The sequence below is a fragment of the Rhipicephalus microplus genome, chromosome 5, assembly GCF_043290135.1.
Source record: "Rhipicephalus microplus isolate Deutch F79 chromosome 5, USDA_Rmic, whole genome shotgun sequence".
Lineage (NCBI taxonomy): Eukaryota > Metazoa > Arthropoda > Arachnida > Ixodida > Ixodidae > Rhipicephalus > Rhipicephalus microplus.
Window position 1 is genome coordinate 133,399,361 of NC_134704.1, and position 22,528 is coordinate 133,421,888.

At 46.2% G+C, this 22,528-nt stretch overlaps 1 protein-coding gene across 1 annotated transcript in view; it reads left to right on the forward strand.

Annotated features, from left to right (window-relative positions):
- Positions 1-10,606, forward strand: part of LOC119174223 (sodium-coupled monocarboxylate transporter 2) — a 69,817-nt gene extending 59,211 nt beyond the window's left edge. The window contains exons 14-15 of the mRNA XM_037425046.2: positions 4,068-4,168; positions 10,087-10,606. Coding sequence (XP_037280943.2) covers positions 4,068-4,168; positions 10,087-10,173 — 188 coding nt within the window. The 3' untranslated portion in view covers positions 10,174-10,606. The remainder of the gene's footprint in view (positions 1-4,067; positions 4,169-10,086) is intronic.
- The last annotated feature ends 11,922 nt before the right edge of the window (positions 10,607-22,528 follow it).

Sequence of the window (22,528 nt, forward strand, 5' to 3'; positions counted from 1 at the left end):
GCTGGTATGACATAAAATATTTATAGCGTGACCACAGAACGACGACAAAAAGACTGTTTCTACGCTATAACTATCGTCTTGTCGTACCAGCTAGCCCAAACTGCCACACTTCTAAGTTTTTATGGGGAATGGCGCGAGTGGTACGAAAATTGAATTCTTGTGTAGTTACAATGGAAATGCAGTGCCATCTATTGGAGTGCAGTTAAACCAAAAAACGTCTGCCATTGCCTCCGAGGGCGGGAGTGCCCGCCCGCCACCTCATGGGCTATAGTTGTTGCTGTTATGGCTTCCGCTGTTTTCGGTCTGCTGCTACTAGCGCAGCAAAGTCGGGTAACATTGTGCATGACAACAGTGACGTGAGCCGGTCCGGTCAGTCTGCTTTTTGAGGCGGGTAATTTGAAGTGCGCTAACTCGATACGATTCACTAAAACGTGATTTCATTTCACAATACGCCCTTCCTTGACACAAAAGTAACACTACGAGGTTTCTGAAGCGCTATTTCAACAATCAACATCGACTTAATGGTTGCCTTTTGTGTCCTTTTAGGTTACCGCAATGAATTCTCTGATAGATTTATATGTAGGGTTTAACGTTTCCAAACCGCCATATGAGTATGAGAGATGTCATCGCGAAGGGCTGCGGAAATTTTGACTACCTGGGGTTTTTTAACATGCACCTAAATCATAGAACATGGCCTACAGCATTTTCGCTTCCATCAAAAGCGCAGCCGAAGCAGCCGGGATTCAGTCCTGCAACCTGCGGGTGAGCAGCCGAGAATCTTAGCCACTAGACCACCGCAGCGGGACCACAGTGAATTCGTGAGAACAGAGCACACTCTTTATACAAAGGGTTCCAGGTCAGAAACTAAGTGCTTCAGACAAGGAGGCCAACGTTTCTTAGGTGTGCCTTTCTCATTGTTGTCTCGTCAAACTTGGGCGTTACCATTAACGAGGTTTTGTTATTACTCACAACCACGACACCACAGTGACATCGCCTGACGTCACGCCAACAACTAGCCCGTTTTATGCCCTCCAACACTTTTCCAAGTAATCGTTGGACGTCTTGATCGAAGGAGTCTTTCGTCATGCGAATTGACTGCCGCAAGAATATTGATAATCCGACAAGCAGTAGTACACCGCCATGTGCGCCGTCTGCCTGGTGGAGACGATTATAGTTATCCTGAACATGAATTCAGGAAAGTTACAGAGATCTGTCGGGCGTCGTAATGCATGGTTGATGTATTCTGTCGTCTTTACTAGCACGCTGAAAGCTAAGCTACAAGAGATGGCAAGGTGGAAAGAAGTTACGTCACATGCGTGCTTTTATGGAAGGGAGTTATGTCACCTTTAGCCCTTTTTTCTTTTCTACTCAGAACGCACATCTTACTTAGATCGTTGCACATCCCCCTACCCACGGTGGCCCCGGCAGCTGTGAAACTCACAACGCTTTAATCAGCCAATGGCCGGGAATATTATTATATGACGCAGTCATTGGAGTAGATGACATCCCTAGTAGAAAGAAGAGGAAACAATTTACAGCATACCTCTAAATTTTGTAAATTTCAGACCACGTTGCATGCTGTAATGTTTGGCTCATATGTTCTCGGGAACCTAAACTACAATTCGCAGCATTTTCTGACCAGGCTCAAGAAGAGTTGCAGGGCCGCATCAAATCTAACGCGCGCTGGACGACAAGCCTGTCACAAAGACATTTTCACTAATAGAAACGTCGGCAAGACTTCCTAAGGCAATTCATTCTAGTTTATAGAACTCCTATAACGCATTGTCACAATGTCTCGGCTCCCATCTTAGTTTGGACATCTTGCACGGGGCTAAGGAAAAAATACGTTGGGCTAGTAAGTGCATACATCTTAACAATAGGTTTCTGGCGTAAACTCAGAACCGAAGAAAGAGCACCAATAGCATTTTTTTCTTTACGATTTGTAGTCCTTTGCAACACGAGAAGGCCTGCAGCTGTAAAGCAATAAATTCATACTAGTTCTTGTTATGACACGTACAAAATGCAATTTTATTTATTACCTTTATTGCTTCGGCATTTGTTTTTCACTGAACAACTGGCTTTCGGAATACATTGTTAAAAGAACGCAACACTGTTTGTGTAACTTTGAGTAAGAGGAGTAATAACATCTAGAATGAAAATATAGAGCTTACAAGTGGCACCCTTCAGACTACTGCGCTTCAGTTTTCCTACGAAATGATTTTTCTAATTACACTCATAACAAGGAAGTATGAACATGCCACTTCAATCAAGAGCGTTAGGACGTACTGCAATTTAGACAGAAAAATCAACGATGTTTAACTGCTGTCAATGCAATTTCATCAACATAGTATCAGATTTAATATTGAGAACAAACGGGCTTGCTAGAACGCCACGGTAGAGCAGTGGGTATGACCGGCGGCTGCTGAACGGAAGGTCGCAGTTTGATCCTGGTCACGGCAGTTGCATTTTTATGGTAACAAAATGGGGAGAGCTCCTGTAGTATGCTGCGCCAGTGCGCATTAAAGAGCACTAGTTGGTTGAAATTCCCGGAGCCATCCCCTACGGCGTCTCTCATAATCGTCTCATAGTTTTGCGACGTAAAACCTTCGATATTATGGTATATATTATTATACAGTCTTGCTGGGAAGTCAATCATGGCACTGAAATCTTGCCTCACAAAGCTATTGATAAAGCCGTAATTAACGCAATTGCCTTAGAGACGGGCTGATTAAAGAGAAGAATAATTTGAGGTGATTAGCTTTGATTAGGTGATCCTAAATGCAGAAAATTACGTTTAAATGTTAAAAGCTGCTGTTCTACATTTCTAAGGCGTTAGCTTTTTTGCTTCGAAATATTAGGCGCTTTCCTGCAATGAGAGTCTCTAGCACAAATCGTTGGTTTTTGCTCACTAGCTTGTGAAGTTTCCGGGATGTGGACCTCCCGTCGCGAGTGAACGTCAGAACAGTTTGTTATCTGTGATTAGTTCGTACCCCAAACACAGTTCTACGCACCTCCGAGCGATATTGCTGTTCGAATGTACGTAAGGACAAAAAAAAAACGTACATCAGGTAACCTTTTCCTGTTTTTGTCTCGCAATGTTGTCGTTCGTTTACCAAGGACATTGCCGCCTTTGATAAAGCTGTCACGCTTGGGTAACTGAAGTATGAAATAGAAGTGCATCACTCGAGGAAAGTTCCTGGTACATCTCACGGATATAATTAAAACAAACTTTTGTTTCAAGTATAAATTACTATAATCTCTAAGCCCAAGAAAGGTCGGAGATAGTGGGAACGTGTGAGCTTCATGCTGGTGAAAAGTGGACAAGCGAAGAATGTTACTAGAGCCCAAACTTCAACTAGGACTTGAATTCATAAGGGTGGCAACTGCTGTTCAGACGAAAAAAAAAACACAATAGGGCCAATCATGGAGCCATGGCTTTTAATGTCATCAAAAGCATTGTGGCTGAAAAACACCACAGGGCATGATGTGTTTTAATTTCTACGTGGAATGACAGCCACACAAAGAAAAGAAAAAAAGAGATATATCTTATTTTTACATCTAATAACTCAGACATAATTATGAGAGAGTCAGTAGAGGAGGGTTGCGGAATATTTGGCCACCAAATGTTCCTTAACGCGCACTGACATCGCGAACTACACGGGCCCTCAGCATTTCGCGTTCACTGAAATGCGACTGCCACTGCCGGGATCAAACCCACCACGTTCAGATCAGCAGCCCAGCTGAGGCAGAAACCGCAATGGGTACACACAAGCAGGTCGTGTAAATCAAAAACATGCCCCGCAACGATTTACACAAAAATGAAGCATGGATTCTCCCTTAAATTTTAAAATAGTTTAGTTTGAAAATACAACACTTATGAAAATGACAGGCACCATATCGTACAACGTAATAAATTATGTGTATGCCTTAAATGCTACTTGCAGGTGCTGTGCCACACAGCCTGTAATGTTGTAGTCACTGTTGTTTTTATGTCAATAAACTGAAAAAGTTGGGGCAACTTTCTTTCTTACGTATCACTCACTGTACGCATGTTTTCCTTTTCATAGGGGAGCACAAGAAGCGGAAGGCTGACGTGGCACACGTCAACAAGTGGTTTATTCACCTCTGGAGGAAACTAGGATTTGTGGAATATGACATCAAGGAACTAGTGAGTATCGCACCAAAATGCATTTTGTACCAAAACTTGTGCCAACGTGAAACATGGCATTATGTATCCAGTACGTCCTTCAAGGTACGCTAAAACGTTAAGAGTTCATATCCACTATTCTATAATTAGACAGGATGCAAAACAAGTATCAGGATTACGTATTTCGCCCCCTAGAACGCGTAGTCTGTAACTTTGACCCTGATACTATTTCCGTAAAAGCCTTTTTATACGAACTTTACGCTTTTTATCTGCCCATGTATAACACAATATTCGCGTACAAGTATTTTGCTTACTTCTTGATACATTATCATTGAAAAATATAAACACCACAATGTCACACCTGAATTTTTGTACCACTCTTTTACTTTCTCTACGGTCGAATGAAACAGGAGTAATCCTTAAATCGAGTAATCATGGTGAAGTCACCTTCCCACACCGCTACGCCGTACACTTGTTGAAGAATAAGAAGCAGTTCACCAATCTAGGGAATTTGGGGCATACCATGAATTAAATTAGAGCGAATATTCGAAGAGCTTTGTTGCTTTTTGTTACATCGATGGATTACGTGCAACCTCGCAATGAAGCCGAGCGGCTACAGGTGTCTGTGTTTGTATTAGGTGCTTACCGAGGTTCGCGAAACATGTTTCATCTCTCTAAGAAGGATCCCGTAGAATGTGTAAAATTATTTTACATTTTGGCTACATCTTTCTGCTAGCAAAACATTTTAACGATTGTTTTCATCTCATTTTTCCGGGACTTTAGTTAACTGGCGATCTTGCCCATAATATTGATTTCCTTGTAGCCTTGTTACGTGGACCACAAGGAGAGTTCCGTACCGTCTAAGTGAGATCAAAAACTGCATACGATCCTTCACTTTTGACTCACGCAAATATGCGCAATTCACTCCTTTCAAGCGAGAAAATATGCGAGAAATCGAATTTTAGACTCAACTGAATGTGTAGTTTTTCTTGGTCTTTTGGTCTATACGTCAGAGTACGACGAACACGTGGGTATTTATCAGCATCTTTGAAATAACGGTCAGACTTCAAGCTGAATCGTACTAATAACTGCCGCAACGCGACAAATGACCCAGTGAAATGCACAAATATTACGTCCAAAGAGAAACAACCAAAAAACAAGGCAGCACAAATGTGCTGACGTTTGACTCCCCACGGGAGGAAGTTCGTGAGAACGAGCCAAGGAATTGCACAGTTGTTCACAAAACAACCGCCGATAACAGCATCGAAGACACAAGTAATGTACCAGGTGGGCCCGCTGGATGGATGGATGCTATGAGCGTCCCCTTTATAACGGGGTGGTGACAAGTATGCCACCAGGCTCGACAAAAAAAAAAACCTTTTTTCTTTTTTTTATGTTGGCCTAATGCCTCTACTTCGATAAATTCTATCTTAATGGAAAAAAAGGTAAATTTTCAGCTTAAGTTCTCTGCCATTTACGGCACACTGTCCATATTTTATTTTTCCAATATTTATTTTTGTCTTTTCTCTCTAATTTTCTGCCACCAATACTCTAACCGTCTCTTACTTATTTCAATCGCGGGTGTGTTCAGCTTTCCATTGTTGTCCCTGAAACCCAAGGCTTCCTGTAGGCTCGTGCCCAAACGTACACCTGGGTGGATATCTCCACATTCAATCAGAACATGCTCCGCCGTTTCCTTATCTTTCCCGCAGCATGTGCATTGTTCTTCTTCTTTACTGAATCTTGCTTTATAACTACGCGTTCTAAGGCAACCCGATCTCGCTTCAAACAGTAAAGCGCTTCCCCTTGAATTATCGTAAAATGCCTCCCTCCTTATTTCATTTTTGCCCTTTCGGTAGTTACTCAAAGCCGGTTTTTTCTCCATAGCTGCCATCCAGTAAATCCTCTCCGCCTCCCTGACTTTTCCCTTAACGCTCTTTGTTGACATATGGCTTACAAAACCAGCCGTATACTTACTAGTGAGTCTTCTAGTTCTTTTTCTCCACTGTGTGTCCACGCTCTTCCTATACAAATAACGGAACACCTTCTCTGCCCATCTACTCTCCTTCATATTTCTTAGCCTTTCTTCGAACCTTATTTTGCTCTGCGCTTCCCTCGCCTCAAAACCTGCCCACCCCATATCGCCCTTTACCGCCTCGTTTGTCGTCTTCCCGTGAGCACCCAACGCGAGGCGTCCCACAGTCCTTTGATTTACATCCATTCCCGATTGCACCTCTGCCCTCATGCACACCACTGAGTTCCCAAAAGTAAGCCCTGGAACCATTACACCCTTCCACAGACCTCGAAGCACCTCATACCTATTGTATCCCCACAACGCTCTGTGCTTCATTATTGCCGCATTCCTCTTTCCTTTTGCTGCCGAGGCTTTTTCCTGTACCTCCATGTATCTATCACTCTCATTTACCCATATTCCAAGGTACTTGTATTCACTTACCCTCGGTATTTCTTGGCCTTGTATGGACACCGTCTGATCACAGGGATCATTGAATACCATCAATCCACACTTCGTTACACTGAATCCTAGTCCAAGAGCTTCACCTTCCCTTCCGCATATATTCGCCAGCTGCTGTATATCATCTCGACTGTCCGCAAATAAGACGATATCGTCCGCATAAAATAAACCTGGAAGCTTCTGCTCAATCATCATGCCGCCCTGTTTGTGTGACAGATTAAAACCAATGTTGCTACCTTCTAGCGCTTTTTCCATACTCACCATGTACAGCATGAATAACAGCGGGGACAAAGGACATCCCTGTCTCAGACCCCTGCTAACCTCAACGTTCTCTTTGCTACGCATTCCTTCCCACTCTATGCAAACTGTATTTTCTCGGTATATCTCCCTCAAAAGCTGTATACAGTCGTCGCCCATGCCCATTCCTTTCAATATATCCCACAAAATTTCCTGATTAACGTTGTCGTATGCCCCAGTGATGTCTAGAAAAGCCACGTACAAGGGCCTATTCTCTATTTTAGATATTTCTATACACTGAGTGAGAACAAACAGGTTATCGTCTAACCGCCTGTCGACTCGAAATCCGTTCTGAAGTTCTCCCAAAATATCGTTATGTTCGGCCCATGTTTCTATTTTCATTTTTACTGCTTGCATCGCCATCCTGTATAGTACCGATGTAATGGTTAGTGGTCTATACGAGCGAATCTTGTCCTTTTCTCCCTTGCCTTTATAGATTAAGTTCATTCTACTTTGTCGCCAACTGTCCGGTATTTGTCCATCCTTTAAGCTTTTTTCTACTGCTTTTAACAATGCTTCTTTAGTGTTATGTCCTAGTTCGTTAATGAGGCTAACGGGAATCCCATCTAAACCCGCGGCAGTGCGCTTTGGAATTTTTCCTTCGGCCTTTTTCCAGTTGAAATTATCAAGTACTAGCTCTTCCTCTGTTGCTTTCTCCGCCACACTTTTACTCACCGGGGAGATCCCCTGGGCGCTCTTTTGAAACGAATCGGCTGTTACCTTTTGGATGTAACCTAGCGCTTCGTACCCTTCCAATTGATTTCCTCCTTCATCTAGAATATGTTGTTGCGTTGTGACAGACTTCCTACCTAGCGCCTTTATGTGGCTCCAAAAAATCCTAGGCGCGGCCTCCTTTTTTTCGTGTATCTCTGTCATCCAGCGTTCACTTTCACCTTTAATTTTTGCCTCTACCAATTTCTGTACAAGGGATTTTTTCTCTAAATATATTTCCCATATTTTTTTGACTTCGTCCTGCGGCCGCTTCTTCTTTTTTGCCTTTCTATGCTCCCGTGATGCTTCGCGTCGCTTCTCGATCGCCTCCCGGATTTCCTTGTTCCACCAACTTTTTGGCTTCCTTTTTCCTTTCCAGCAAACAGTTTTCTTCTCTTTCCCTATCTCCTTCGTCATTAGATGTAACAGCTCACTATACTCCCAGTCCTTGCCTGGTATTTCGCCTACTTCTTCCTCGACTCTTGCGGCTATATTTATTATTTGTTTGTCATTTAAATACGAGCTGCCAGACTTTGATTCCATGCTCATATTTTCAGTTTCGTATCCCATTTGTAATGTTATTCGTTTATGATCACTACCCAAGCTGTTAATGCCTTCCTCGTCTATCCTCATTTCTGTCAGTTTGTGGTAAATTCCTTCAGTCATGAGACAATAATCAATACTTGATTGCTTGTTTCCGACTTCCCATGTGATCTGGCCGTCACATTTAGGCCCCGTGTTAACTATCTCCAGACTATGTTGCTCGCAAAGATCTAGTAATAACTTCCCATTGGTGTCTGAATATCCGTCAAGGTCATGTATGTGGGCATTCATGTCCCCTAGAAGGATGATTTCGGCCCCATTACCAAATTCCTTAATATCCGCACTCATGCAATCCACTATCTCCTGATTCTTTTCTCTGCAGTTATTCCCCGTCCACAAGTAGGCTACCCCTAGCCACGTTTCCTTTCCACCTACTGTGCCCAGAACCCAGAGGTGCTCTGAACACGTCTGTTTCACTCTAACCCATTTGGCTCCGCGGTGAATTAGCATTCCTACACCCCCACCTTTCCTTTCCGATATGGTCCTGTTACACCCTTCCCAAACATAATTTTTAATATGTGGTGGCTCTTCCAAGTCTCTAAGGTGTGTTTCTGTAACCGCATACACGCCTATCTGTTCTTTGTTTAACTGCTCCTCAATCTCTAACCATTTTGCCTTCTTTCTGCCACCCTGCATGTTTATGTAACTAATTGCAACCCGCGCCTTTTTCCTTTTTCTTTTACCTTTTTTCTGGTTTTTCGCAATTCTACCTGTCAAAGCGTCCTCCTGGTTGTTTTCCCTGTTACGAGCTACCCCGGACTCCGAAGGGCCCGTGAGCCCCCCAAAAAAGCTACTGCGCGTCCTGCCAGTCACCAGCCCACCTCGTGTCCAAGCCTCTTATCGAAATGAATCTTGTCTCTTTGGAATCCACCCCACCTGTGCACTTCCCTGTTTAAATCCACTACCTCGAAACCCTTCTCTCGACTAATTCGCCATATCTCTTTGTTTGCGTCGACAACCGCTCTTTGCAGGTTGACGTTGCGTACTGGTACTTCCGGTACTGTGCATACTACAATTTGCACCTGGGGGGACACGGTGCGCATGTCATCCACCCCTTTCGCCAAGGTCGTCGCTAGTCCTGACGATTCCTTTTTCAGGACGTCATTTAACCCTCCCGCAATTACAACGAGGTTACGATTGTTAGCTTTAGCTGCGAGTTGTTCACCCGCTTGACTCATTACTGTCCCCAGCGTTTGTCCTGGGAACGTCCCTATCGCAACTCTCTTGTCGCCTTTCACCCTTTCTTTGATTGCCGCTGCGCATCGGACTAAATTTGAGTCACCGGCGATGATGACCTGTTTAGACATTCCTTCAGAAACCTGCACCTGGCTGCTGACTAGGTGACTAGCGTGAGTCACGGCTGCTGGTTTGCTCCCTCCCTCCCTCAAAACTACTTCCCGGTAGCTGGGCCCTGTGGCCAATGTATCTGCCTTTGTCATGCCTGTTTCCTTCATCTCTCCCGCACGGGGGGTCGTCGCCATAATGCTTCCGCCGTCAACCTCACTACCAAGCGCCGCCACCAAGGAAACTAAGCGCCATACCTTTATTGGGGGTGGCTAAGATATCTGTGCTGCTATTAGTGGGCGTTAAGCCAGGCAACCAAGTGGGAGTCAGAAATAACTGCCTTATTCTTCTTCAACAATCAACATACATATTAGAGCCCCGCGGTGAAGCTACACCACCCAACGCGCGGATGTCGTGAGGCAAAAGTAACTTCAGGGAGTGCGAGAATTCCCACAGCCTGTGACACTCTCATGAATGTGGTATAATCTCACTCCCGATAACTATAGTTTTGAAACGCCAGCTTCGATTGATTTCGCATCCTAATCCATTCGTGTTTTTTTCTTCCTTTCAGAATGCAGATAAAGAAAGAGACGCCGAGCAGACAACTGCAATCTTATTACTTAACGGAGACGCGCACAAGCCCGAGACGACGATATGATTGGACGAATGTATAGAAAAGAAATGATCTCCGTAGCTCTTTTTAACCTACTCATACTCGCAAATCCACTGACATAAGGGGGTGGAGGCGTGTGTCACTGTCATCGCATAATGGCATTCAAGACAAGTGCATTGGAGTAAAACGTGACCGTACGCAAGGCATAAATATGTGCGAATCAGCTGAAACATGTTGCTTGCGATGATATTGGCAAACATAGCTCAGATATTATTTTAGTTTCGCTTGAGCATCACTGCCACTTTCTGTATTCCACGCTCTTGTAGAAACATTAAATTTTTTTTCCGCGCAGCTCAACTCACTTACCTCACAATCTCCCTATAAAAATTGAATGTGTTTGTGTTTATCTACCTCTGTAATTTAGCATAAGTGTGGTTTTCTTTGAACTGACAGAACGTGGCTTTGGAAATATATAAAAGTGTGCAATTGATTTTCATGCGACTGAGTGTTCTACATTATTGGATGACATCGTAGCTCATACATTCATCATAATCACTAAAACGATCACTGTATATTTGTTTTGTTTTTGTCATGTTCCTGTTTGTGTGTGTGGGTGTGTGTTGTGTTATTGTGTAGGCGTGCTGAGTGCAAGGTGTAATAATGACGCTATTTCACACTTTTATACCGTGCCTAGAAATTTTGTGCAATAAAAATATGAAATGCCAGGGCCCACGTTCGCATCTCATGCAACCTTTACTGCTGATCGGGATGTACCTCACTCCGTATTTCAAAAATAAAATTCACCACGAATGTGAAAGTTGGAAAGAATGTAAAGCACGTGATGGTATTACTGAAATCAGAGAAATCCTGGCGGGCTGTCCTGCGACTCTCGCCAACCTCGAAGAAAAATGGCTCCACTGCAGAAAGTATTATAAAGCTCTTCATATCAAGATTCACCATGGGCTGTCCAGAGGATCCTTGATGGCACCGTAACGCTCGGCTTGACGGTGCCAATGTGGACGTGGCTCAACTTGGTCTTAAAATACCGGGCTCTAGGACTCCTGTTAATTTGGTTCTGTGAATGTATGAATGAAGAATGAGAACTTTGCGAATAAAATGCGTCATTCAGCAAGCGGAATGATGGTGGTATAATAACTGGTGGTTGTAAAAAGTAATCATCGGTTCACTTGAAACACTCATATACTAGGAATAAAACAGCCCTTCTAGTTAAAACATTTCGGAATACAGCAGGTTCTCAGGTATATATTGTTACGTGGTTGTGATGATGGAAATGCGGCATTGATACTCCAGCTGATGCGGTGGTCGTAAGCAAGTTTACTTATCGGGTATTTCTGCATGAGCATGCGATCCCTGGCAGTATTAGTCAGCGCCGCTATTTGCCAAGACGGCGAATGTAGAACACTCTTCAGGGTATTACTATAGCTGTAGAATGTGTCTCACCCAATCGAGAGCCTTCATCATGTTACATCTGAAGGGCTAAGTTATTGTGTTGAACATGACCTCATCCTTGGCAATCTTGCATAGTCACCCTGCAGAGCTCCAATGTGAAACTACATCCCCTCATTTCTTGTAATCGTCTGTACCCTGCGGGACTAGGACTGCGTCGGTCAGGTACGATCCGCCTATACAAAACGTGGGACACCACGGGGCTCAGTTTTTTCCCCTACATTATTTAACATCGCGCTTGCAGAGTTCTCCCGACTACCCGATCAGATGCCAGATGCCACCCAAGCTACTAAAGCGGATGGCATCTGGTCGACACGGGGTTCTGGTGGAACCATCCAGGATTGACTGTAGCAAGCGGTACATTTTCGCAGAGTATGCGGAAAAAAGAGGCTTGAGGCAAGCTACCCCGAAATCAGAGCTCATAATCACTCGCTCTCGGAGCACTATCCGTCATCCTCTATCATCATACATATGAATTGCATACACATTGCATACCCGTTTGCATACCCGGCCAGCACCCACGTACAACAAAGGTACTCGGCTGCTGACTTGAAGGTCGCGGGATGGAATCCCGGCTGCAGCGGCTGCAGTTTCGATGGAAGCAAAAATGCTCGAGGACCATGTGCTGAATTGGGTGCATGTTAAAAGAATCCCAGAAACTCGCAGTATAAGACGAGCCAATGACTCGTCTTAGTGGAAATCCCAATTCGGCGTGTCCCCTGCTCTGAAGCACTCATGGAGAAAAGCATCGCGGCTAGCCCAACCATCACTGTATCGCATCCCCACTCCGCCCACCAATATCCCTCAGGCTTATTTCACCTCTCTTCTTATAGGTTAGCCGTTTCCCGCCCCCTGTGGCTCTTGTGACGTTGACACTCGACACACGCACGGCCAAAGCGCGTCATCTCCTTTCCATGCATCCAGAATGCGTGCTGCAGATAAGAGCCCATCGGCCCGACATTCTCTAGGACGGAAAAAGAATGTGTAGTCTGGACCCACTTCATTATTATCATAAGCGTCATCGTGATCATCATCACCCTACGGCGAACATTGCTCGACCCTAATAAGCTTCGCATCAAACATTGGCGTATGGCCCTGCGTAGAAAATCATCATCGTCATCATCCTGACTGCGTCCACTGCAAGACAAAGGCCTCTCCCATGTTCCGCTAGGTAACCCGGTCCTGTGCTTGCTGCTGCCAATTTATACCCGCAAACTTCTTAATCTCATCTGCCGACCTAACCTTCTGTCTCCCCCTAACCAGCGTGCCTTCTCTGGGAATCCTGTCAGTTACCCTTAACGACCAGCGGTTATCCTGTCTACGCGCTACATGCCCGGCCCATGTCCATTTCTTCTTCTTGATTTCAGCTATGATATCCTTAACACCCGTTTGTTCCCTAATCCACTCTGCTCTCTTCTTGTCTCTTAAGGATACACCTACCATTTTTATTTCCATTGCTCGCTGCGTCGTCCTCAATTTTAGCTGAACCCTCTTTGTAAGTCTCCAGGTTTCTGCTCCGCAGCTAAGGACCGGCAAGATACAGCTGTTATATACCTTCCTCTTGAGGGATAGTGGCAATCTACCTGTCATAATTTGAGAGTGCTTGCCAAATGTGCTGCACCCCATTCTTATTCTTCTAGTTACTTCTATCTCGTGGTTCGGCTCCGCAGTTATTACCTGCCCTAAGTAGACATAGTCTTTTACAACTTGAAGTGCACTATTATCTATCTCACAGCGCTGCTCTTTTCCGAGGTTGTTGTACATTACTTTCGTTTTCCGCAGATTCATTTTAAGACCCACCTTTCTGCTCTCCCTGTATAACTCCGTAATCATGAGTTGCAATTCGTCCCCTGAGTTACTCAGCAATGCAAATTCATCGGCGAAGCACAGGCTACTAAGGTACTCTCCCTTAACTCTTTTTCCTAACTGTTCCCATTCTAGGCTTCTGAAAACCTCCTGTAAGCACGCGGTAAATAGCATTGGGGAGATAGTGTCCCCCTGCCTTACACCCTTCTTGATTGGTATTCTGTTGCTTTCTTTATGAAGCACTGTGGTAGCAGTTGATCCCCTGTAGATTTCTTCCATGATGTTTATATATACTTCATCGACGCCCTGATTCCGCAGTGTCTGCATGACGGCTGATATTTCTACTGAATCAAATGCCTTCTCGTAATCTATGAAGGCTATGTATAGTGCATAGTTATATTTTGAGCATTTCTCTATTACCTGATTGATAGTATGAATGTGGTTGATTGTTGAGTAGCCTGTTCGAAATCCTACTTGTTCCTTTGGTTGATTGAATTTTAATGTTTTCTTTACTCTGTTAGCAATCACCTTTGTAAATAGCTTGTATACTACAGAGAGCAAGCTAATCAGCCTGTAATTCTTCAAGTCCATGTCATCTCCTTTCTTATGTATTAGGATGATGTTAGCGTTCTTCCAAGACTCTGGTACTTTTCCCGTCAGGAGACACCTCGTAAACAGGGTAGCTAGTTTTTCAAACACAATCTGTCCTCCATCTTTCAGTAGATCTGATGTTACCTGATCCTCACCAGCAGCTTTGCCTCTTTGCATTCTCTCCAAAGCTTTTCTGACTTCTTCTATCATTACCGGTGGGGTGTCATCCGGGTTACTGCTAGTTCCTATAGTATTAAAGTCGTGGTTGTCCGGCTACTGTACAGATCTCTGTAAAACTCCTCTGCTATTTTAACTATTCTATCCATATTGGTAGTTATTTTGCCTTCTTTTTTCCTTAGTGCATACATCCGATTTTTGCCTATCCCAAGTTTCCTCTTCACTGCTTTGACGCTTCCTCCGTTTTTCAGAGCGTGTTAAATTCTCTCCATGTTATACCTTTTTACATTGGATACCTTACGCCTATAATAAACTTCGAAAGCTCTGCTAGTTCTAATTTGTCTGTTGTACTTGAAACTCTCATGATTTGACGCTTTTTAATGAGATTCTTCGTTTCCTGGGAAAGCTTGCCAGTGTCCTGTCCAACTACCCTGCCTCCAACTTCCACTGCACACTCCGTAGTGATACTCGTCAGATTATCATTCATTGTATCTATTCTAAGGTTGGTTTCCTCACTAAGAGCCGAATACCTGTTCTGAAGCGAGACTCTGAATTCCTGTACTTCCCGTCTTACTGCTAGCTCATTAATTGGCTTCTTGTGTATCAGTTTCTGTCGTCCCTTTCTCAAGTCTAGGCGAATTCGAGACCGTACCATTCTATGGTCACTGCATCATACCTTGCCAACCACCACATCCTGCAAGATGCCTGAGTGTGCACTCTATATAAAGTCTATTTCGTTCTTAATTTCGCCATTAGGGCTCCTCCATGTCAACTTGCGGTTTCCTCGTTTTCGGTAGAAGGCATTCAAAATCCGTAAATCATTGCGTTCTGCGACTTCTACTAGTAGCTCTCCTCTGGCGTTTCTAGTACCGATGCCATAATCTCCTACTGCCTGGTCTCCAGCATGCTTCTTCTCTACTTTTGCAATAAAGTCTCCCATGAGTATTGTACACTGTGTTTTTACCTTACTTATTGCCGATTCCACGTCTTCATAAAAGCTTTCAACTGAAGCGTCGTCATGGCTGGATGTAGGCGCGTAAGCCTGTACTACCTTTATCTTGTATCTCTTATTCAGTTTAATTACGATACCTACCACCCTTTTATTAATGCTATAGTATTCCTCTATGTTGCCAGCTATGTTTCTGTGAATTAGGAACTCCACTCCCAGTTCTCTTCTGTCAGCCAAGCCCCCATAGCAAAGGACGTGCCCATTCTGTAGCACCATATAGGCATCATTTGTCCTCCTAACCTCACTAAGCCCTATTATGTCCCATTTATCAGCTTCTAGCTCCTCAAGTAGTACAGCTAGACTTCCCTCACTAGATAAGGTTCTAGCGTTAATCGTTGCCAAGTTCAGGTTCCGTAGAAAATCACGATGCATGAAATAGATAAATATTATGGGCACGAGCTGGTTTTATCTCGGCCTTCTCAATGGCAAGCAGGTGTTCTAACACAGAACCACAAAGCTACGCCAGTGCTTGAAGCTCAATCGAGAAAAGACACCGCCATGTGTTATACAGGCTGCTGGTTCTAACGGCGAAGTCAAACCATAAGGAGAGAAGTGGTGTTGGAAACATCACCGCAGATTGTTGGCCGTCCCGTTCATAGCAACTGGCAAGCACAGCACGCGCTCTGCAATGGATACCACTGTGCTTGGCATCGCATAGCAGTTTCATGCTATCTATGTGGGCACAAAAAATTGAAAAATTAAATAAAAAGACAGAGGAAACAAGCATAGCGACCGCATACTGGACTACCTGGCCAAGTCACTTATGCGCCGTAGCTAAGTGACGGCCACCGAGCTCAATCTCCGCCCAACAGTGTTTAGCCTGGCTGCAACCCATTGGGGCCGGATCCATGAGGCGCCCTAAGAAAGTGCGTGCCCCCGGTGAGGAAGCCTGACATCTCGAAGCTAGACGTGCCGCTCAACGTCGACTGGACTCGCTCTAAGGATTTCATGCTGACCGGTTGTGCGCCCGCGACCTCGAACGAGAGCGCAGCTCTGGCCGACTGGCTCGCCCTACGTCATCTCCTGACACCGTCAAAAGCTCTCGCTGAGCGGTGCCCCGTCCTCGGACTCCTGCGACCGTGTTCATCTCTCCTATCTTCTTCTTGCTTGTGGGTGTCACTGTCCCTGTGCCACGCTTTCTCCTTCCCCCTCTCTATCTCTATACCTTTTAATCCTATCCTTTTAATCCCTCCTTACCCCCATCCCTCGTGAGCTACTACTCTTGAGGTGTCGCACTGTGATGCAAACAGTTACGCGACTTACTTTTATCTTCTCTTTTTTAATAATCAGATAAGATCGTCGAGTAGAATGGGGATAGGTCCGTGCCTCACTGTGCCATGTTTTGCGCGAATAGGCGCATACTTCGCGAGGTTTAGAGAACACATATTTATTGAAAAGACAAGAAATGCTACGACAGTCAGGCGCATGTCCTCGTGGTAAACAAATTATAGGCAAAGTAAGAAAATGTTTGCCGCATCTGAAAATGCGATTTAATGAGTAAGTAACAAAACCTGGTAATTAAATTTTAAAATATTAGCTTGAGGGCCCATGTTAATATTGAAGAGGAAATACTTATGGAAATACTTATGGCCGGCTCGTTTTTCAAGAAAACCACATATGTGAACGTAATTTGAGACAACAGTTCTGAAAGTGAGCGCATCGATTGCGCAGGAAGTGCTGCAGCTGTGCGGCACCTGAGACCGGAAACCCACGCGGCGAACTTTGAAAAAAATACGCGTCGTAGCGGTATATGATCTCCAAAAACGGGAAGTCGTCCTAAATATCCAAAATGGACCACTCATTATTTGCGTTTTATGGGCAGTGTTTATCTCTTTTCTGTGAAGCGCTTTTCTCTTGGGCGTGTAGTGCTTATCTCTCGAATACCTGCTGATCGCACCGAGCAGCATGGCAGCCAGATGTGAAACGTATAAAGACAGTAAAAACTGAGAGAATCGCACGACGAGGGTAGCGATGCGTCCTACATATTTTAGCACTTCACAGTGAGTTCAATGTTGGGAGAGTCCTGCACACTGTAAGCAAAAACTATCCGAGTTTGGAGTTTTTGCGGCTCATGACCTCTGGAAACTGTCTCGCGTTTAAAATTACTACCTCGTGTAGGAGTAAAAGATGGTACATGACATAGTTTTACCACCACCTCTCAGGCAAGTAGTAAAAGGATGTCAAAATCCAGTTTTTCCACGTAGGGAGTTTTCTATCACGTAATTTTTAACCTGCGTTTCAGAGTTTATTACCACGTGACTGCAACGTGCAGCTGCTTCGGTGGCTTTTGCCCCGTATCCCCTATTGTGATGCTCTCAGTGAATTCTGAAGGTATGCGAGGACCACAGATCTTTTTTTTTTGGCATCGCCGTGCCTCAAGACTGACCTCGAGTCAACGCACTTTCACTGGAACTGGGGGCAGCATAAGCACAACAAGCGTGAACAGCATTCTGTGAACGAAAAAGAAAAAAAAAGACGGGAGGAGGGGATCTCAAAGAAGAAAAAAAAGAAAGAAAACCTGCTGAGGAAAGTTGTCCTGCATATTGTGACCATGGAACGCGTTTATTTACAAGATGGGTAACGCAGAGGTGTAGCTCAGCGAAGGATCCACAGCGTCGCTCGCGAGCCAATCGAGTCTCTTCCTCCTCTTCGTCGAATCTTCGCCAGCGCGTTTCACTTCCCGGTTCACAGACGATGCCCTCTGGGCGAGTCACTCAGATGGTTGATGGTGGTACGGTTTAAGGCGCGCAACGTGTGTCATCTGTGTTTTGCTAGAGCGGCGACCATTGCTTGTGACGTTCGAGATTACGTACGTGACGTCGCTGAGGCGGTAAAGAATGACGAATGGACCGAAATAGTGAGCCAAGAACTTCTGACACAAACCAAGTTTGCGGACTGGTGTCCATAACCACACAAGATCGCCCTTACTATAAGATACGGAGTGATGGCAGGCGTCGGAACGTTTCTTAGAACGGTGATGGGATGCCAAGGTTCGGAGGCGTGCGATGCGACGGGCTTCTTCTGCGTGGAAGAGCGTCTCGGCTGTCGAGGTTTTCACGTCTAGTGTAAAAGGTAGTATAAAGTCGAGACAAAATCGTGGGGAGCGAGCGTACAGCAGGTAAAATGGAGAGTAACCTGTAGTCTCATGCTTCGCGGTATTGTACGCTTACGTGATGTAAGGTAGCACTTCGTCCCAGTTTTTGTGCTTAGAATCGACATAAATAGACAGCATGTTCGTGAGAGTCCGGTTCGTGCGCTCTACGAGACCATTGGTCTGCGGGTGATATGGTGTGGCATGGCGGAAATGGCAGGCAGACAGACGCAGGATCTCTTCAACGACGTCGGCAACGAACTGACGTCCATGGTCGCTAATGACAATGCGTGGAGGACCATGGCGGAGAATTATACAGCGAAGCATAAACTGCGACACGTGCTTGGCCGTTGCAGCAGGTATTGCAGCAGTTTCTGCGTAGTGCGTTAGGTGGTCAACACAGAAGACGACCCATCGATTGTTACTGCTCGATCGTGGAAATGGACCGAGCAGATCGACACCAACAGTCTCGAAGGGAGAGTTAGGAGGTGGAACAGGATGGAGAAGTCCTGGCGGCGTAGCCGTGGGACGTTTGTGTCGTTGGCATTGTTCACATCCAGCAACGTATTTTTCCGTGTCGTGTCGCATATTGGGCCAATAGAACCTTTGCTGGATTCGTTGAAGCGTTCTGGCGAAGCCCATGTGGCCGCAAGTTGCGTCGTCGTGTAAGGAGTGAAAGACTTGAGCCCGTAAAGTGCGTGGAACAACTAGAAGCAGACGGGCGCCTTGTCCGGAATAATTCTTTTTGTAAAGGACGCCGTCATGAACCACAAAAGAGCTTGGGTTTGCGTGTTCATTTGCGGAGGCGAACAGAGAATCTAAAGAGCGGTCCTCTTGTTGGGCTGTCCGGAAAGTCGCGAGAACAGGGAACTCAGAGGCAATAGCGCCGATATACTGGTCGAAGTTGTCAGCGTCGCACTCCATCGTCGGTAGAGGAAGGCGCGATAGGCAGTCGGCGTCTGCGTGCCGGTTACCGCTCTTGTAGCGTACTGTGAAGTCGAACTCCTGTAAGCGCAAAGCCCATCGCGCCAGTCGTCCAGATGGGTCTCGGAGGCCTACCAACCAGCACAGAGAATGATGGTTGGTGATTACCGAGAAGCGACGGCCGTAGATGTATGGGCGAAACTTGTGCACGGCGAAAACCACTGCGAGGCACTCCTGTTCTGTGACTGTGTAATTTCGTTCTGCCTTGCTCAACGAACGACTCGCGTAAGCGACCACGTGTTCAGCATTGTCATGGCGCTGAACGAGCACTGCACCGAGGCCGATTTCACTGGCATCTGTGTGAATTTCCGTTTCAGCAGAAGGATCGAAATGGCGTAGTACCGGTCCTGAAGTCAGTATGAACCGAAGCTGCTTAAAGGCTGCTTCGCAATCCGGTGTCCAGTGGAAAGGGACATTTTTTTGCAGCAAGTCATTCAGTGGTTGTGCTTTATCAGCGAAATTCGGAACAAATCGACGAAAGTAAGAACACAGGCCCAGAAAGCTACGCAACTCCCTGGGGGACTGCGGCTGCTTGAAGTTGATGACAGCGGCGACTTTCTGCGGGTCCGGTCTCACGCCATTTTTATCCACCAGGTGTCCCAGAACCAAGGTTTCACGTTCTCCAAAGCGACAATTTTTTGAGTTCAGTGTAAGCGCAGCTTCCTCGAGACAGGTTAGAACGAGGTCAAGGTGATCTTCAAATGTTCGGCCAAAGATCACCACATCGTCCACGTAACACAGGCAAATTTCCCATTTGAGGCCCCGTAAAACGGTGTCCATATATCTTTCAAATGTGGCGGGGGCACAACACAAGCCGAATGGCATAACATTAAACTCAAACAGACCGTCGGGTGTAACAAAGGCCGTCTTTTCTTTTTCAGCCGGATCCATGGGGATCTGCCAATACCCGGATCGCAAGTCCACCGATGAAAAATAGGACGCTGAATGCAGGCAGTCGATGACATCATCGATGCGGGGAAGCGGGTACACGTCCTTCTTAGTTATAGAGTTGAGACGTCGGTAGTCAACGCAGAACCTCTAGGACCCATTTTTTTTCTTGACCAAGATAACAGGCGCGGCCCAGGGACTTGATGATTCTTGAATTACGCCAGAGGTTAGCATCTCGCTGACTTGCTCTGAAATTACCTTGCGCTCTGACGCGGAAACTCGATAAGGTTTCTATCTGAGGGGGTGCGCAGATCTGGTGTCGATCTTGTGACAAGTGCGTTTGCTGGGCGTCTAAGGTCTATGCTACTTCCGTGCAAAATCAAATACTTTAGCGTGCCTGGCCAGCAGTCTAACCAACACTTTGGGCTTATGCGAGAGAATAGACTTGCTAACCATCTTATAAAATTCGTATTCCGTGCCGGATACATCAGCATAGTCCGAATTTGCCGCATTGCTGAGAGCTGCTATTCAGATACTGCACTGCCCTTCAAACATGGCAAGGCGCATTCCCTCTGGTAGTACAACAGACTCGGATGAGCAGTTAACTACGCATAATTTAGTTTTTCCCTCGGTGAGAGACACAACGCAGCGCGGCAGAAAGATGTTTTTTTTTCATGCAAGGCAAAGGCAACGGCTCAATCACAATACCAGGAGAACTGAAACTCGAGTCGGCATTGGAAGCAGCATCGGGCACGCTGGCAGTAGACCATGCCGGTAGAATAGTGTCTTTAACTACAACGACGTTGTCGTCTCCGCTACGCTGAGGCTGCTGGGCGAGGGAGGACAACAGAACCTCGCCTGCCCCGCAGTCGACAGTCGCACGGCACTCTTGCAAGAAGTCAATTCCAAGGATAACGTGGAATGAGCGAGCACTACGAATTCTGCCTTGAACGCTTTACCAGCAACACGAACAGACACAGTGCACACACCCACTGGACACAAAGCCGTGCCGCTGACTGCTCGAAAAGTAGAACATTTATCCCAATAAAACATAAATTTGCGGCCAATTCTCTCCTTGAAAACTAAACTCATTACAGAAACTGTTGCACCGGTGTCTACCAGAGTCATCGTGGGAACATCGTAAATGAATACATGAACCTTGTTGTGAAGCATGTGAACTAATGGAGGCATACTTGTGTGCAAAGCGGTTCGTCCAGCGACCTCGCCTCCATCGGCCGCGCCGGGGATAGGGAGATGGATAGCGTCGCTGGCGCGTAGTAGGTGGCGTCAAGCTCCTCACAGAGGCAGGCGAGTCACTGCGGATGTTCGGCCGGTGCCCGTGCTTCTGGGCGGTTGAATCCGAAGGCCAGTAGGCGTAATCGGGCTGTTGGCTTTGCCGTAAAAGCATCGCTGGTCGGTCAGCAAACGTCGTGCGTGGGCGACGTCGCGATGGGCAAAACCGGGCGATATGTCCGCGAACACCGCACTGGTAGCACACGTGCTACCATGGGGCGACGTCCTTGCGGCTGGTTGCTGGTTGTCTCCGTCGGAGCTCATTTCTTGAGGTAATGGTGCCAAGCCCGCTAGTCGACAGCTGGGGCGAAGCTCGTGTAGCGGTTCCGTCGTTAGGGGACGCTGCCTCTCCGGTATCACTTGGTAGTAGCTAGCTTACACCGGCACCTCCACCACAATTGCGACGATGGAACGCGTTTATTTACAAGATGGGTAACGCAGAGGTGTAGCTCAGCGAAGGATCCACAGCGTCGCTCGCGAGCCAGTCGAGTCTCTTCCTCCTGTTCGTCGAATCTTCGCAAGCGCGTTTCAATATTTTCGCAAATTGTTGGCTTTTGCTCGGCGGTGGCCTTGGAGCCAGACGGTGCAAGAAGCTCGGTATCTGTGTGTCTGGTTGGGCTGATGGATCTCACGTGTTTCCTACATCATCGAGCGATTGTGCGCTTCCAAGCGCCTCCGAACCTGCACGTCGCGGATATCTCGCTTCCGAGCCGAATCGCGAAGATCTGCCAGTGGTGTTGTGCCACAGACATGTTCCTCGTTCGGGAGCACGTCTCACGAGATCGAGCCCTGTTCCGACGAACTGTCTCCCCCCCCCCCTCCCAGCGCCGCCTTCCGTGCAGAAGAACCGTGCAGTTCCGGTTATAACGTCGCTTCCTCTGCCGAACCACCTTGCAGTTCCGGGTATGGCTGCGTCTCCTCAGCCGAGCCACTGTGCCGTTCCGGGGAACTGGTCTCGCAGAAGAGTCCCAAAACGCTATTTAAGGCCGTGCCGGCCCCATGTTAGGGGGATTTTGCCCCAGCCAACGTTGTCGTGCTGGCCGGCTCTGTACAAACGACAACCTGCTACAGTAAACGCTACTTTTGTTGCTGTT